At 45.0% G+C, this 18115-nt stretch overlaps 1 protein-coding gene across 1 annotated transcript; it reads right to left on the bottom strand.

Annotated features, from left to right (window-relative positions):
* Window positions 1-949: 949 nt before the first annotated feature.
* On the bottom strand, window positions 950-13051 carry LOC132394856 (zinc-binding protein A33-like). The gene is made up of 6 exons (XM_059971263.1): window positions 12675-13051; window positions 7692-7787; window positions 6891-7124; window positions 3366-3388; window positions 3149-3264; window positions 950-1663 (listed from the first exon to the last, which is right to left on the bottom strand). Exons 1-6 carry the CDS (start codon window positions 13038-13040, stop codon window positions 1098-1100), a joined length of 1401 nt encoding a protein of 466 aa, XP_059827246.1. The 5' UTR covers window positions 13041-13051; the 3' UTR covers window positions 950-1097.
* Window positions 13052-18115: the final 5064 nt, after the last annotated feature.

The following is an 18115-nucleotide window of genomic DNA, read 5'->3' on the forward strand; positions in this document are numbered from 1 at the left end:
AGAGACAGAGAAACTGAGGAAAGGACAGATGGAGGGATGGAGGGACAGAGGAATGGATAGATAGAAGCATGGAGAGAAAGAGGAACAGTGGAACAGTTCATATGAATGGATTGATAGAAGAGGAGGGATATAGAAATGGAGAATACTAGCAGTTGTACGGTTTAACTTGACGTCACAGATGGCAAGGGCATTGTGGGTCAAAGGGCCTTTTTCTGTGATAGTCTCTATGATTAATACACACAGGGTAGCACTGGATGAGTTTTGATCCACATTGTTATGGGGAACAGACAGGAAAGACCCAACCAGATCCAACTGACTTTACAGAATTGGGGAGGTAGTTGGGAGAAGTTCCAGAACATTGAGTCTGCTCTGATGACAGCCGCCACCACAGACCAGAGTTGTGGTGATTGTCTTTCTGGTGGAACTGCACCAGTTAAAGCTGTCACAGACCTTAAAGGGTGCAATGTGACTACATGAAAGCGTAGAAAATTTCAGGACCACCGAGAAACACCCGGGGAATAGGACTGATTCGTTCAGTCCTGCAGAGAGCTGGCATGGTCTTGTTGGGCCGAACAACCTCCTCGATGCTTCAGAAATTCAAATTTGTTGTTCAAGGAACCTCATGGCACAGAATGATGTACCTCATCAATCACGTCTTTGGAAAAAGAGTATAAGCACCCTCAACATTCCTGATAACCCTGCAGTCCCTCTGGTTCAGTTCCAAATGGACAATTGTTGTGAATCCCAAAGATATAATCTGCAGGAATAGGTTGCATTCATTTCAATGTCAACGGGGGCTTGGACCATATCGAATCACCAACAGTTCTGTGGTCAGCATATGAACAAATAATTTGAAGGAAAGCACAGACTATGGAATACAACTGGGATTTCGGCTCCTGGTTTTCCAGACTCTCCCTGTTGATGTCAGTGAGGTTTCCCAGAACCTGCACCACTGCCAGGTCCCCACACTGTCCCGCTGAGTCCTGGGGCAGATTATCGGCTACTCATTGCAGATTTCTGATTCTCTCTGGGCTTCCTGTGAGGGCTCTCTATCGGTACACGGTCTGGGAAAGTTGTTCCTGATGCCAGCAGCAGTTTTATTCCCAGATTGGATCTTCATCCTCCTGGATTGTTACTCTGCGGTGACAGATTATCAGTGGGTCAGAATTCTTGCTATCATGATTATTACATGGAGAGAAGTAAGGGTATAGTTTCCCAGTGAATGTACCATTGAAAGTGTAGATGTGGGTCAGGTTATCCACATCATGAAAGGACACTTTTCCTCCTTCATAATCCAGGGAGATCCAGATCTTCCTCGGGTCAACACTCAGCTCTAGGCTTTTTGGTGGGTTAGTACAGGCCAAGTACTCTGTCCCATTTCTCAGTGCCACTGCCCAATATCCATTATCCGGATTCAGAGTGATATTCCCCTTCCTGTTGATGGATTCCTTGGCTATGTCAAAGTCCCAGTTTGTCTTATTCCCCACGTCCACCTCCCAGGAATGTCTTCCTGATGTGAATCCTTCTGATCCCAGGACATTCACACAGTTATCAAACCTCTGTGGGTTATCGGGAAGCTGCATCCATTTGTCGGTGTATCTCACGGTTCTCAGATCATCCGACAGCAGAAGATGAGGACTGGCTGTGTTGGGGTCAAGGATGACTGGAGCAGGGAACAGACGGACACAGAATGTCAGTCAGTCACACTCACCACCCTCCCGACAGCACCGTGGCGGCTGTGGAATCAGCAGGGATCCAAAGATCTGAACAGGGAGACGGACCGATGACAGGTCTGCTTCCCACCTGCACAACAGTTAAAGGAGAGCACGTTCCTAACAGATGCATCTGGGTAAGAGTGAAAGGCAGAGAGCGTGTGTCTAAAGAGAAGAGGCTCTGCGTGAGGTAATGCACAACACTGAACAGCCGTGTCTGAGTTGGAGAGTGATCACAGGACAGCTGGACACATAAACCCACAGTGGTATTGATACCTCTTGATCCAGCCCTTCCCCTCATCTCTCAACACTGGTCACCACCCTCCATCCCTCTACCCTTCTGTCTGGATGAAAGCTCCAGACCTGCCATGTCAACTGTCCATCATCCTGACATCCCTCTGCATCTTTCACACAGCCCACAATGGGAATTCGGTCTGTCTCATCAGCAGACTTGGACACTTTGCATCTCACTGTCACAACAAATCATTCATACAGATTGTAAAAGATTAGGAGCCCCTTTGACATCACACCTCACAGCTGACTGCATTCCATTACAGAGCCCTTTCCAAATCCTCATTTCTCCAAAACTGACCGGAGATGCTCTCAGAACAATCTGTGGAACTGCACTCTATTCCATGGTAAAGAAACCACCTTGGTCATCAGCCCTCCTTCCGTACAGTGGTGGGGTTAATGAGAGTTGGATTTGAGGAAGGAACAGTGACCATCCACAGTTTTCCACGTTTAACCGCAATGAGGGTTTGCCTTGTACAGACATCAGGGAGGTGACAAGGTGTGGTACTGGTGGAAACAGGCACATTTGAAGAAGCAACAGACATAACCTCTTTAATGCCAAATGACTGCAAATGGTGAATGTTGGTGAACGATAGTGGTGGTAGAGTTGGTGGGGAGGGACGTGTAAATCACAGAGACTGAGAGCACAAGTGACCAGAGACCAGTTTCTTGTGTTTATCTCGAGTCTTGGAACATCCAGTCACACAGAACGCTCACACTAACTTTTATCTGAAACTTCTCAAGAATCCTTTTGAAATGATCACTGGGGTCGAGGATGACTAGAACTGGGAACAGATAGCTGCAGAATGTCAGTCATTCTCAGGTGAAGTCTCCTGCCTCCTGACCATCACATTTCTTATCAGTCCATGCCCACCTACAAAGTCTGCTCTGCCAACAGGAAATAACGCGGGCATGGACGAGCCATGTGCAAAGAACCAACATTCGACAGACTGCCACAAGGCCAACATACATCACGAGGTCAGTGTTTCCCACATCTGCCCCCTCATGCTTCAACGAGATTTCTGGCCTGGGGGATTTATTCATTAAAAGCTACAAGTGAAGTACTGCTGTAATTTGGCAAAAATATCCATTGACATCAAATCAATGAGAAGTTTAAGAGCTGCATCACGAAGTCTCCACCCCACCTGCATTGATGACTGTCAGCATCTTCTTCCACACTCTGTACTGCAGTGAGCCAACATGCTTCCCCACATTTATTAAAGGATAAACCTTCTGCAGCTCTGGCACAGTTCGCTTTGCTCTGGAAGAGATGACAATGTCAGTAGTGATCCATTGCCTGGGAGTTAAACCATGTTAGAAATAGAAATTTCAACTCATACCAACACAGGAAGTAAGTTATACCTTTTCTGGGTTTCTGGAAATTTCTGTGGAATAAAAATGAGTATTAATATTTATGTAGAGATAAGATTTCAATACAAAGTAATTGGAATGTTCCTGGGAGTCAACATCTCTAAGATTCTATCCTGGGCCCAATGTACTGGTCCAGTTACAAAGGCATGTTTGTGACTACATTTCATTAGAAGTCAGACGAGATTTGGTTTGTCACCAAAGACTCAGAAATTTCTACAAAAATACTGTGGAGAGCATCTTAACTGTTTGCATCACCATCTGGTGTAGAGGGGTTACTGCACAGGATCAGAAAAATATGCAAAATGTTGCAAACCCAGCCAGCCCCATCGTGGGCACTAGGCTCCCCAGCATCGAGGAAATCTTCAAAAGGTGAGGCCTCAGAAAGCCCTCATCTGTCATAAAGGATCCACAACACCTCTTCTCACTGCAGCCATCAAGGAGGAGGTACAGGAGACTGAAGACACACACGTTGTTTTAGGAACAATTTCTTCCCTTCTGACACCAGAATTCTGAATGGATTTTGAACCCATGTACACGATCTCACTGGAGAAGCACTGTCGACGTTTCGGGCTGAGACCTTTCGTCAGGACTAACCGAAAGGAAAGATAGTAACAGATTTGAAAGTAGTAGGAGGAGGGGAAAATGCGAAATGATAGGAGAAGACCAGAAGGGATGGAATGAAGCTGAGAACCGGAAAGTTCACCTTCCACCCCACCAGCCTTCGGTTCCAACGTATAATTCTCCGTAACTTCCGCCACCTCCAACGGGATCACACTACCAAGCACCTCTTCCCCCCTGACCTTTCTGGTTTCCACAGGGATCGCTCCCTACGCGACTCCCTTCTCCATTCATCCCCTCATGCCTTCCCACCAATCTCCCTCCTGGCACATCCTTGTAAGCAGAACAAGTGCTACACCTGCCCTTACACTTCCTCCATCACCACCATTCAGGGCCCCAGACAGTCCTTCCAGGTGAGGCGACACTTCACCTGTGATTCAGCTGGTGAGTTATACTGCGTCTGGTGCTCCTGGTGTGGCCTTTTATATATTGGTGAGACCCGATGCAGACTGGGAGACTGTTTCACTGAACACCTACGCTCTGTCCGCCAGAGAAAGCAGGATCTCCCAGTGGCCACACATTTTAATTCCACGTCCCATTCCCAATCTGATATGTCTATCCATGGCCTCCTCTACCATCAAGTTGAAGCCACACTGAGGTTGGAGGAACAACACCTTATATACCAGCTGGGTAGCCTCCAACCTGATGGCATGAACATTGACTTCTCTAACTTCTGTTAATGCCCCTCCTCCCCCACTTACCCTCTCCCTGAAATATTTAGTTTTACCCCCGCTTTTTTCTCTCTCTTTCTGCCCATCAGTCTGCCTGTTCGCCATCTCCCTCTGGTGCTCCCCTCCCCCTTTCTTTCTCCCTCAGCCTCCCATCCCATGATCCTTCCCTTCTCCAGCTCTGTATCCCTTTTGCCAATCTACTTTCTGGCTCTCAGCTTCATCCCGCCCTCTCCGGTCTTCTCCTATCATTTCGCCTTTCCCCTCCCCCTCCTACTTTCAAATCTCTTACTATCTTTCCTTTCAGTTAGTCCTGACGAAGGGTCTCAGCCCGAAACGTCGACAGTGCTTCTCCCTATAGATGCTGCCTGGCCTGTTGTGTTCCACCAGCACTTTGTGTGTGTTGTTTGAATTTGCAGCATCTGCAGATTTCCTCGTGTACACTATCTCACTATTTCTTTTCTTTTTTGCCTCTCTTTTTCACTAATTATTTACTTTTCATATATCTCTAATTTTTAAAGTTTGTACTGCTACCTACAAGCAACACATTTTTAATGACAATTGCCAGTGATATTAAACCTGATTCTGATTCTGAGATTCTACGGGTGGATATCCCACAACACGAGGTACAGTACGATCTGATGCACATCAAATCTGACAAGATTAAAAACTGGAGGCATCACAGGGTGGTCAGAGCAGAAAACTGGCTCATTCAGAAGACACTTGTCCTGTGTTCCCTCTTGGATTAACTGCTCACTGTCTGAACAATCAGAACATTCTCCCACACTGCACAGTTATGGTCAAACTCCCGGTCTGAGACCAGTGAGCAGGGAGAGACCAGATAGTGGTCACTGGAGTTTCACTGTCAATGTGCAGTGATTGAGAACGTTGCTGTTGTTTCTGAATGAAGTTACCCATTACAGGAATGAGGCGCAGGCATTGGAAAGGATGCGTGTGAGGTTCATCAAGACACTGCCTGGATTAGAGGGTCTGAAATGTAAAATATGAGAGGACAGGACTTCAGGTAGTAGCGGGAAGTTTAAAGGAGATATACTGGGCAAAGGTTTCACCCGGAGAGTGGTGGATGCCTGGAATTTGCTGCAAGGGGTGCTGCTGGAAGTAGATAATGGTGGTTTAGAGACTCTTAGACAGATGTGAATGATCAGGAGGGGACGTGGACCATGTACGTGCAGGAGGGGTTCAGATTAATATGTCATGATGTTCATCATGGGACAAAGGGTGTCACCGGGTATGGACATGGCCCAAGTGCGAAGTGAGAGACGCTGAAACAGATCGATATTTCACAGACTTCAAGACGAACACCAAGACGGAATGAATGGAGTTAAATACTATCACAGTGAAATAATAATTAGCCGACACGTGCATGTTCTCGAGTGCAATTGCTGAATGTGCTGTGCAGCCGAATCCGTGGTTGTGACAAAGGGTTTGTTCCTGTGCTGTTCTGTTCTATGTTCTTCATATTGCCAGAATTACACAGCAACAAGCAGGGCCAAGATTTTGGAACTAGGAGGAATGCTGATGCTACTGGGCACCAGATTTAGTGAACCAAATGAAACAAATGAATCTCAAGGAGGTATATGGTGACATCTACCTATTTTGATAATAAATGTGGATATTACAGGGGTTAGTGCATTTTATATTAGTGACCAATGGGCATGTATTTTGAGATGGCTCTCTTGGTGTACCAAGTTTAGCTCTGTGATCTCCAGTGGTACATTATCCTCTTCCTGGCAAAGTATAACATGTCATCTTTCTCAGTATTGAAGTTCATCCGGCACCAAGCTACCACCCACCATTCTGTTTCCATCACCATAACGTCTATTTATCACCATCTCATCTCAGTATTTCACCAAACATGGTGAATCCAAAATATCTATTAGCTGAATATATGATGAAGCAGAGGATTCAAAGGGAAAGGGTCACTTGCTTAAATTCAGATAATTAGCTGAAGTAAAAGAAGCTGAAAACAGATACAGAATAAGAGAGTGTTTTCAAACTGTAAAGTTTTGAGGTGAGACTGAAGTTGGATCATATAGTAATGGGTGTCAGGGGCTGGTGATGCTAGTAAACATCGCTGTGGGCCTGATGAGAGGAACGGCCTGACTCCATACCATTAGTATCATAATAGTGTACTGTTGTATGGCAAACTGTTTGATCTTAATATCAGTGTTAACAAAAGGATGGAGAGAACAAAATCAGGGAGAGGTACTGTTAAAAATTTGATGCTGTCCTCTTCCTTCAGCCCTTCTTCAACGTCCTGAATGGTGTCTGAAAGTGATGAGATGACTTCTGTGGCATCCTCGATCTTCCCCTTTATTTCCAGGCAGTTTCTCTCTCTCTCCAGTTTGAGATCTTCCAGCGCGATCCTTTCTTGGTTGCGGAGAAACTGATGCATTGTTTCGAACTGGGCTTTAATCTGTTTCTCTGCCATTCCTCCCTGGTCCTTTGGAAAATAAGAGAGAGTCTGAGCACTGACAGATATTGTGCTGTTACTGGAATCAGTGACATCTCACTACTGGGAGCCAGGCAGCAACGTACTCTGAAGAGGAGGCTCTAACTCAGAATCAGGGGATGTATATTAGTTTTCTCAGGATTTACCACTACAGGAGGTCAGTGAGGGATAACTGTGTTGACTGAATTATTCACTCGCAGTTTGAGTTTCAATGTGATTGTAGCGTATTACCATAAACATAGAACAATTACAACACGGAAACAGGCCACCTTGGCCCTTCTAGTCTGTGCCGAATGCTTACTCTCACCTAGTCCCACTGGCCCGCACTCAGCCCATAACCCTCCATTCCTTTCCTGTCCATATAACTGTCTAATTTTACTTTAAATGACAATATCTACATCAACTCTATCCATCCCCCTCATAATTTTAAATCAAGTCCCCCCTCAACCTTCTACGCTCCAAAGAATAAAGACCTAACTTGTTCAACCTTTCCCTGTAACTCAGGTGCTGAAACCCAGGTAACAATGGCTTATGGAATGATGTGACATTATTATGTACCTGAATATGCTTTAATGTTTCCTCATAATCACTTTTTACAGCAGCACATTCCTCCTTCTTGTCCAGGACTGGCTTCAGTGACATTTTCAGTTCTTCCTGCAAGAGATCAGTTTATTTTTACAACTTGGTGTCTCTGCAGGTCTGAAAACTAAATACTTCATTTTGTTTAATTAACAGAGATTCTCAGAAAGGTTTCAGTCTCTTGAATAAAGTAGTATACTGCTTATAAAGCAGTATATGTCTGGGCATGAACCCAGATGTAGGGACCAACGATGTAGGTAAGGTGAGTGAGGGGGTCCTGCTTAGAGAGTTCAGGGAGTTAGGAGTGAAGCTGAAAGGCAGGACCTCCAGGGTGACAATCTCGGGATTGCTACCTGTGCCACGTGCGAGTGAGGTGAAGAATAGAATGATTATGCACATTAATACAAGGCTGAGAGCATGGTGCAGGAAGGAAGGGTTCAGGTTTTTGGATAATTGGTCTTTGTTCCAGGGACATTGGGATCTGTTTCGAAGGGACGGTCTACATCTGAACCGGAGGGGTACTAACATTCTTGCAGGAGTGTTTGCCAGTGCTGCTCGGGGGGGTTTAAACTAGATGTGCAGGGGGCAGGGATCCAGATCCAGAGGGTTGGTCAGAAGGAGCATGGGGTTAAATGTGTAGAAGGTTTGGGTGATCTTGAGAAGGTCATCAAAATTCAGGGTGCAATTAGCCCGATGAAGTTCAAGGAGTTGGGTTAGGTACAGTAGACAGTGTTTTAAGCAAAGAGAGGAGGAATGGGCTAAGAATTCTATACTTGAATGCGCGTAGTGTCAGAAATAAGACAGATGAGCTTGAAGCTCAGATGAAAATGGGGAACTACGATATTGTTGGGATAACGGAGACATGGCTGCAAGGGGATCAGGCCTGGGAATTGAGTGTACCAGGGTATACGTGCTATCGTAGAGACAGAAATATGGGAAGAGGGGGTGGGGTGGCCCTGTTGGTGAGGAATGAGATTCAGTCCTTAGCAAGAGGTGTCTTGGGAACAGGGGAAGTAGAGTCTGTGTGGATTGAGCTGAGGAACAGTAAGGGTAAAAAGACCCTAATGGGTGTTGTGTACAGGCCCCCAAAGAGTAGCGTGGATATTGGATACAAGTTGATTAGGAAGTTAACATTGGCATGTGCTAAAGGTAATGCAGTCGTTATGGGAGATTTCAACATGCAGGTGGACTGGGAGAATCAGGTAGGTGCTGGACCCCAGGATAGGGAGTTTGTGGAGTGTCTAAGGGATGTATTTTTGGAACAGCTTGTGCTTGAGCCAACCAGGAATGAGGCTATTTTGGACTTGGTGATGTGTAATGAACAGGAATTGATAAGTGATCTTGAAGTAAAGGAGCCATTAGGAAGTAGTGATCATAACATGATAAGTTTTTATCTACAATTTGAGAGGGATAAGGGCAGATCAGAGGTGTCAGTGTTGCAATTAAATAAAGGAGACTACGGAGCCATGAGGGAAGAGCTGGCCAAAGTTAAATGGGCGGATGCCCTGGCAGGAAAGACAGTGGATCAGCAGTGGCAGATATTCTTGGGCATAAAATAAAAGATGCAAATGCAGTTCATTCCAATGAGAAGGAAGGATTCAAAGAGGGGGAAGGGGCCACAGTGGTTGACAAAGGAAGTCAGAGATTGTATAGCATTAAAGAAAAAGATGTATGACAGGGCTAAGATGAGTGGGAATACAGATGATTGGGAAAGTTTTAAGGAACAACAGATCTTAACTAAAAAAGCAATACGGAGAGAAAAAATCAGGTATGAGCTCAGTCTAGCCAGGAATATAAAAGGGGATAGCAAAAGCTTTTTTTAGCTATGTGAAGAGAAAGAAGATAGTTAAGAACAATGTTGGCCCCTTGAAGAATGAATTGGGAGAAATTGTTATGGGAAACAGGGAAATGGCAACAGAATTTAATGCGTACTTTAGATCTGTCTTCACCAGGGAGGACACAAGCAATCTCCCAGATGTATGGATGGGCCAGGGTCATAAGATATCAGAGGAATTGAGACAGATTGACATTAGGAAAGATACTGTGATGAGTAGACTGGTAGGACTGAAGGCTAATAAATCCCTGGGTCCAGATGGTCTGCATCCGAGGGTTCTAAAAGAGGTGGCTCAGGAAATTGTGGATGCATTGGTAACCATTTTCCAATGTTCCTTAGATTCAGGATCAGTTCCTGAAGATTGGAGAGTGGCTAATGTTATCCCACTTTTCAAGAAGGAGAAAACAGAGAACTATCGCCCTGTTAGCCTAACGTCAGTCGTGGGGAAAATGCTTGAGTCCATTATTAAGGATGAAATAGTGGCACATCTTGATGGCAGAAATAGGATTAGGCCGAGCCAGCATGGATTTACCAAGGGCAAATCATGCTTGACTAATCTGTTGGAGTTTTTTGAGGGTGTAACAAGGATGTTAGATGAGGGTAAGCCAGTGGATGTTGTGTACCTAGATTTTCAGAAGGCATTCGATAAGGTGCCACATAGGAGATTGGTGAGTAAAATCAGAGCTCATGGCATTGGGGGCAGGGTTTCAACATGGATAGAAAACTGGTTGGCAGATAGAAAGCAAAGGGTAGCAGTGAATGGGTGTTTCTCGGACTGGCTGGAGGTGACTAGTGGGCTACCACAGGGCTCTGTATTGGGACCACAGCTCTTTACGATTTATGTCAATGATTTAGATGAGGGCATTGAAAACTATATCAGCAAGTTTGCTGACGATACTAAACTGGGTGGCAGTGTAACATGCAAAGAGGACGTTAGGAGAATACAGGGAGACTTGGATAGGCTGGGTGAGTGGGCAGATACTTGGCAGATGTCATTGAATGTGAATAAATGTGAAGTTATCCACTTTGGAAGCAGGAACAAGAGGGCAGAGTATTGTCTGAACGGTGTAGAGTTAGGTAAGGGAGAAATGCAAAGAGACCTAGGAGTCCTAGTTCATCAGTCAATGAAGGTGAATGAGCAAGTGCAACAGGCAGTGAAGAGGGCAAATGGAATGTTGGCCTTTATTACAAGGGGAATTGAATACAAGAGCAAGGATGTCCTTTTGCATTTGTACAGGGCCCTGGTGAGACCACACCTGGAATATTGTGTACAGTTTTGGTCTCCAGGTTTAAGGAAGGACATTCTGGCAATTGAGGAAGTGCAGCGTAGATTCACTAGGTTGATTCCTGGGATGGCAGGGCTGTCTTACGCAGAGAGATTGGAGAGATTGGGCTTGTACACACTGGAATTGAGGAGATTGAGAGGGGATCTGATTGAAACGTTTAAGATAATTAAAGGATTTGATAGGATTGAGGCAGGAAATATGTTCCAGATGTTGGGAGAGTCCAGTACCAGAGGGCATGGATTGAGAATTTGAGGTCAGTTATTTAAAACAGAGTTGAGGAAGAGCTTCTTCTCCCAGAGAGTTGTGGAGGTGTGGAATGCACTGCCTCAGAAGACGGTGGAGGCCAATTCTCTGGATGCTTTCAAGAAGGAGCTAGATAGATATCTGATGGATAGGGGAATCAAGGGATATGGGGACAAAGCAGGGACTGGGTATTGATAGTGAATGATCAGCCATGATCTCAGAATGGCGGTGCAGACTCGAGGGGCTGAATGGTCTACTTCTGCACCTATTGTCTATTGTCTATATGCATTTCATTTAAAGTGAGAAGCATGAGCACAATAGAAGACCTCCTCTGATATTTCAGCCATGGAATTAATAATATTTGAGAACAAAACAGTGGGAAAGGAGTTTTGAAGGATGCGCTTACAGGAAGAAAGACAGAAATGCAATGACAGAGTTCAGGTGCCCGGTAGTGAGAGGCCGGACCAGCAATGTGGATTATGATGGGTTTCAGCTGGGCTGTAAGACCATGGCTGTGTCAGGCTTTTGTTTCTTTACATGGCACTTTAGATTATTTATTTGGAATTTAAGTCCAGAGATTCTAACCCTGAACTCTCTCCATGTAGAATGTTATTTAATTGTAATGGTTTAAAATAAGATTATTGATGAAGTTTTAAACTTCTTTTACTTCAGTTAATTATCTGAATTTGAGCAAGTGACCCCATCCCTTTGAATAAATATATTCAGAAGTATAACATGTAATCGTCCTCAGCATTAAAGTTCATCCGGCACCAAGCTACCACCCACCATCCTGTCTCCATCACCAGAACGTCTATTTATCACCATCTCATCTCATTACTTCACCAAACGTGGTGAGTCCAAAATATGATCGGGAATTTCTTTAGCCAGAGAGTGGTGAATCTACGGAATTCGTTACCACAGACAGCTATGGAGGCGTTCAAAAAGTGTATTCGAGGCAAAGGCAGATAGATTCCTGATTGGCCGGGGTATTAAGGGATATGGGAGAAGGCAGGAGACTGGGTCTGAGGGGAAAATTGTATCAGTCATGAGGAAGCGGTGGAGCAGACTCGATGGGTCAGATTGCCCAATACTGCTCCTATATCTTAGGATGTGTGTTTGCTCACTGGAAGCCTTCTGGGATCGCTGGGTTCACCCCAGATAGGAAGGGCTGTATCCTTTTAATGTTGGGCATATTGCAAAAAAGAATTACAAGGGGTTGATTGGGAAACATCAATGTTCAGGGACCTCCTGCGGTTTGAACACGAATTAGTTCTAACTCGGACACACACACAATAAAAAAATGGAGGAATTCAGCAAGTCCCTCGCCATCTACAGAGAGAAATACAATCGATGTTTCGGTCCCATTCTGGCTTCTGCACCTGCCTTTCTTGTCCTGACTAAAGGTCTCAGCCAACTCTTTATTCCCCTTGAGTTGCTGAGTTCCAGCAGCACTTTGTGAGTTTTGGACCCTATTCACCTTTCTGCGTTCCGAACAACGTTGTACAGAACAACGCCTTCAAACAGAAACACATTATCTAAAGTTCGGACTCCGGAGATAAAACCGACACGTTTGGATGTTGTGATTTTCCGTCTGCTCACCTTGAACTCCTGCACGGCCTCTTCCAGCAGCAACAGCTCGTGGCCGCAATGATTCTTTGAATGCTGACAGAGCACACAGAGGGGCTGCTTGTCGGTCTGGCAAAACAGCGTCAGCTTCTCCTTGTGGCGGCTGCATTCCTGCTGAGTTGTCTCCCGGTTTGCGAACGACTCAACGATGCCGGCGAGGGTGCGGTTTGGCCTCAGAGTTTTGGAGGAAGTCGTTCTTCTACATATGGGACAGGCCGCTGTGCCGGGTCTCTTCCAGTACTGAATAATACAGGATCGGCAGAAGCTGTGATCACAGTCGATTAAGACAGGATCTTGAAACAGATCATGACACACAGCACAAGACAGATGATCTTCCATGTCCAAGGACTCACTGAGTTCACTGTGACCAACTAAAATGGTGCCCGAAGAGTGAAAAACGCTGGCTTTCACTTTCTGTCCCTGTGTTCTTTGCACTATCCGGAACTACAGGACCGATCAACACACCGTCTCAGTAACTTCTTCAAGCGGACTTCTCCCCAGCTCACATGCGCCTCCGGCCAGGCTGCCCACCAGGCCAGGCTCGATTTCAGCATTTCGAAGAAGTTTACATTAGGCCATGGTCCCGGTGCAGATCAAAGGGATAAAAAGAATAGTTCAGCACAAACTAGATGGGTCGAATGGCATGTTTCACTCTCTATCTATGTATCCCTATGATTCAGCGAGAAAAGCAAATTCCACAAAGCAGAACAGAGGAAACACAGCCGGCAGTAAGGAGAGATATAGATTTCCTTTACAGTTGATGATAAAACCTCCCTTTCTCTTCGTGATGCGGTGTTTCAAAGGGAAGTCGGTATTGTCGAGGTTGCGCCGGAACAGAACGGGAGGCGCAGACATGAGGAGTGCCAGACCCACATCACTGTGGATTGCAGGATTCTGTCCCATATAACTTTGTCCCAGGTCGTCACCAACTGGCATCATCTATTCTGGGAGAGGTGATCCACCTGGACGAAACCCGAGACGTCTGAGACGCGAACGCCTGCAGATACTGGAATCTAGATAATGCCAACATACCGAGGTGAGGGGAAATAGAGAAGGTGAAGCTTGGAAGTGATAGGTGGATCCAGCTGAGGATTGTTGACAGGAGGATGGGAGAGGAGAGAGGCTGGGAGGTGATAGGTGGAGGTGACACAGGGCTGAAGGTAGTGGAGTCTGATGGGAGAGGAACCTGGAGCATGGAACCAGAGTGGGAGGTGGGCAAGGGAACCAGGAAGAGTGGGATGATGGGACACAGTAGGATGGGTATTTGGGTAATGGGCAGATGGAATAGGTGGAGGAGAGGAAAGGAATTGTCATGGGGACTGGGGAAATCTTGTCATGTGGACCAGGGTCTGGAAAAGGCCTTGTTCAGGAAAGCCAAGAACTTTCACAGTGACTGGGCATTAATTCCCCCCTGTTTGACCACCTAACCCAGAATCTTTTAAAAGACTGTTGTGTAAGTACATGGATAGGACAGCTTTTAGAAGGATGTGAGCCAAATATGGAAAATGGGACAAGTTTGTCGGCTCCATAGCCGGAAAGGAGGAGGTGGCTGAAGGACACATTTCTATTCTGTGTTACTCTGTGACTACATTTCTCCAAGCCCAGAGCTCACTCAGGCCTCAGCTGTGTCATTCCCACTCCGCTCCAAACTTTCACCCTCTTGTTCACCAACTTCCCACATTTTCCCAGCAGCAACAGCAGGAAAGGCTCCAGTGAACCTGCAGGTGGTTCGACCTTGTAGAGGTTCAGTGACTCTGTTCATCTTGAGAGGTGAGGTTCAATGCATACAGTTTGGGTTAACCGTATGAATTTAAATATCTAAGAATGTTTTTCAATTTCAAGAACTTGCTAATAGTGTGATTAATGTTTAAGGGATGTTGAATAATTTTCAAATTCATGAATGTGGAAGGTCCATGAGCTGGGAGATGTTCAACACTGAACTCAACTGAAGCACAGGGTGGGAATCATTAACATCCTCCGGGTGAAGGGCTTTGTTTTTGAGAGACTGGATTTTATTCATAAAAACTGTTGATTTTCCTTATAATCCACAAATGGATGATGTTGCTGCAGGGACGGAGATGGTTATGAACAGGATTAACATTCCATGGGAACTTATCCCATGCCTTGTGATGGTTATTAAATTTCCACAAGATCTGAATATCCTCGATGGCAAGAGTACTCTGAGGACTCTGGGATTGGGGATGGATCCCAGTGATGGGACAATCAGCCTCACGGTGACTAATAATCCAGCTAAAGGACGTGGGGAGTATTTTGTTGTCAATCTTCTTCATGTTGACCCCTGCACCCAAAGTGGTAAATGCCTTCCTGGTGGGAGCAACACTCACAGATGCAGGCCCAGAGCATCAGTTGGTTTCCCTGATTCTTACCCGGTGGTGTTTCACACAACAACGTCTGGCCTCAGGGATAGAAAAACAGAACCCAAGGCCAAGATACGGAGCCAACAGCACTGATTTGGCAATCTCCCAGTTGTAACTGCAGTGCCAGATGTCTATATCAGGTAGGAAGTGAGTACTAATGTTAATGATTCTGCAGAATGGATGCACAGTGGAGTTTAAGCATTAGATATGTTACTGAGAATCTGGTAAAAGAACATTAACTCCAATTCTTCCCTCTTGTAATTTTGGCTTCCAATCAATATACTATATGACTAATTACTCAATATTTGATTAACTAATGCTTTTTCTGAATGAGAACACTTCTGACTGTCTGGATAATAAAGCACTTAATTGTTTCTTAGACCACTAAATAATAATTTTCTTCCTGCCTGAGTAATTTTGTGATCTCTGATATCTGGTGTCAAAGATGGCAGTGAGCTTCAACTGTTTGACAATTTCTCTGACAATCATAGATATGAATCGAAATAATTAAAAGCATAATTTACAAGTATGAAAATCTCACAAAATAAATACACTCAGACTAGATAACTATTGCACAATTCCATACATCCATAAACAAATGTAAACAGCATGAAACTTACCAACCTGTGTTAAATGAGCTGCCAGCACAGATGATGCCTGCAAGCTCGATTTCAACTTTTAAGAGAAGTTTAGATAGCTACATGGATGGTAGGAGCATGGAGGGCTATGGTCCTGGTGCAGGTATGGGAGTAAGCAGTTTAAATGGCTCAGCACAGACTAGATGGGCTGAAGTGCCTCTTTCTGTGCTGCACTTTTCTATTACTGTAACCCCACTCGAAAAAAAAACCAAAACCGGTTCTCTGTGTCAATGAACTCTGTGTCATTGTGGCGAAATTGTGGGAGGCCTGGCCCCGTTCAGTCCAATCCTGACACACGATCGGTCTGAGAGTGGCAGGGATGTCTCAGGATGGGTCGCACTATAGTGTTTGCACATCCACCTGTCAGAGCTGAGTTGGTTTGTCAATCTGCTCATTTCTACAAAAGACTTGAACCTTTGATATCAAAAGATTCACAAGAGTAATACTTGACAAAGTTTAAATACTTCCTCTCTTGAAAAAGAGAATTATACGGAGTTGGACCATTCAGTACTGAAGTTCAGAAAAGATCTTTATAAAGAAATTGAATTTAAGAGCCAGATAATGAATTGTTCTCTGTTATTTTGGGCTGTAAATATTCATAAAATGAAGAAGATATGTAAGGGAAAAATGTTTAACAGCATGGATATTTACCATTTACTGTGCAATCTTGTAGTCCCGGGAATGTGCAAGCATATCCCATATTCATGGAGCACTGGAATCACTATCAATGCCACCATCCACTGTGTAATCTTTATTGCCATGTGGCCACCTTGTGCAGGTAGGACAGGCTCAGGATGCTAATAAATCAGGAGATGATTCACTCAACACCGGATACCTGAACTTCAACTTGCCCCTCAGTCATCCAGTAACATTTCTGGTCAAAGATCATCACTCAGGATGTTGATGGTGGATGACTCACTGAGAACAACAACTGTTCAACGTGAAAGGTAGATTATTAGACTTTCCCCTTTTGGAGAAGTTAATACTGGTACTAGTGACTGGGCTGAGAATTGCCTTTTATCAGCCTGTGTAGGAATATTGTCTGGGTCTCAAACAACAACTCACACAAAATGCTGGTGGAACACAACAGGCCAGGCAGCATCTATAGTGAGAAGTGCTGTCGACGTTTCGGGCCGAGACCCATCATCAGGACTAACTGAAAGGAAAGATAGTAAGAGATTTGAAAGCAGTGGGGAGCAGGAGAAATGCGAAATGAAAGAAGACCGGAGGGGGTGGGATGAAGCTAAGAGCTGGAAAGGTGATTGGCAAAAGTGATACAGAGCTGGAGAAGGGAAAGGATCATGGGACGGGAGGCCTCGGGAGAAAGAAAGGGGGGGGGGGACAGCAGAGGGAGATGGAGAACAGGCAAACAACTAAATATGTCAGGGATGGGGTAAGGGGGGAGGAGGGGCATTAATGGAAGTTAGAGAAGTCAATGTTCATGCCATCAGGTTGGAGGCTACCCAGCCTGTATATAAGGTGTTGCTCCCCATTTTGACAGTAGAGGAGGCCATGGATAAACATATCAGAATGGGAATGGGACATGGAATTAAAACGTGTAGCCCTTTTATATTGTCTTATGTAATACTTTGTTTAGTGTTTTCAACTAATCTGTAAACCAAGTTTGGTATATGCATAAAATGTGACGTTAAAATATGTACTTACATCATATTATATTATATTACCATGGAGTCGTTTTTTATTCTATTACAACTTTAAGCAAGTCTACAGGGAGTTTGGCCTCATCACGTCGGACATCAATAGAGTAGCTCCTGAGCAGCTAGCCAGCTAGTTTAAATAACGTTAACTATGCTAATGAACGAATAACACTTGTTAAACTCACCTCAACATGTCTTTTTTTAATTAAACAAAATATACTTAATTCAAAAATAAAATTATATACAATAACCATTCAAAGACTTTCAAATCTTTACAGTTGGTACCATTACTGTCTTTACATTTTCAAAATTCAAAATTTTGCCACCCACGTGGCACTCTGTTCTTTCATATTTACATTCAGGGGGTATACCCCCAACTCTCCTACCCCTCAACTCCCACGGAAGAAGGACCCTAGACTGTGGTCCTTCCCCACCGGGCCCTTGCGGTGGCTGCACCGAGTTTGAGTGCGTCCCTCAGCATGTACTCCTGCAAGCGAGAATGTGCAAGTCGGCAGCATTCCCCCACGGACATCTCCGTGTGCTGGTAGACCATCAAGTTTCGGGCCGACCAAAGAGCGTCTTTGACCGAGTTGATGATCTGCCAGCAGCACCGGATGTTGGTCTCTGTGTGCGTCCCCGGGAACAGCCCATAGATCAGAGAGTCCTCTGTAACGCAGTTGCTGGGGATGAACCTCGACACTGTCCCTTCCATCCTCCTCCACACCTTCTCCGTGAACCCA

This window comes from Hypanus sabinus, chromosome 5, assembly GCF_030144855.1.
Source record: "Hypanus sabinus isolate sHypSab1 chromosome 5, sHypSab1.hap1, whole genome shotgun sequence".
Taxonomy (NCBI): Eukaryota; Metazoa; Chordata; class Chondrichthyes; order Myliobatiformes; family Dasyatidae; genus Hypanus; species Hypanus sabinus.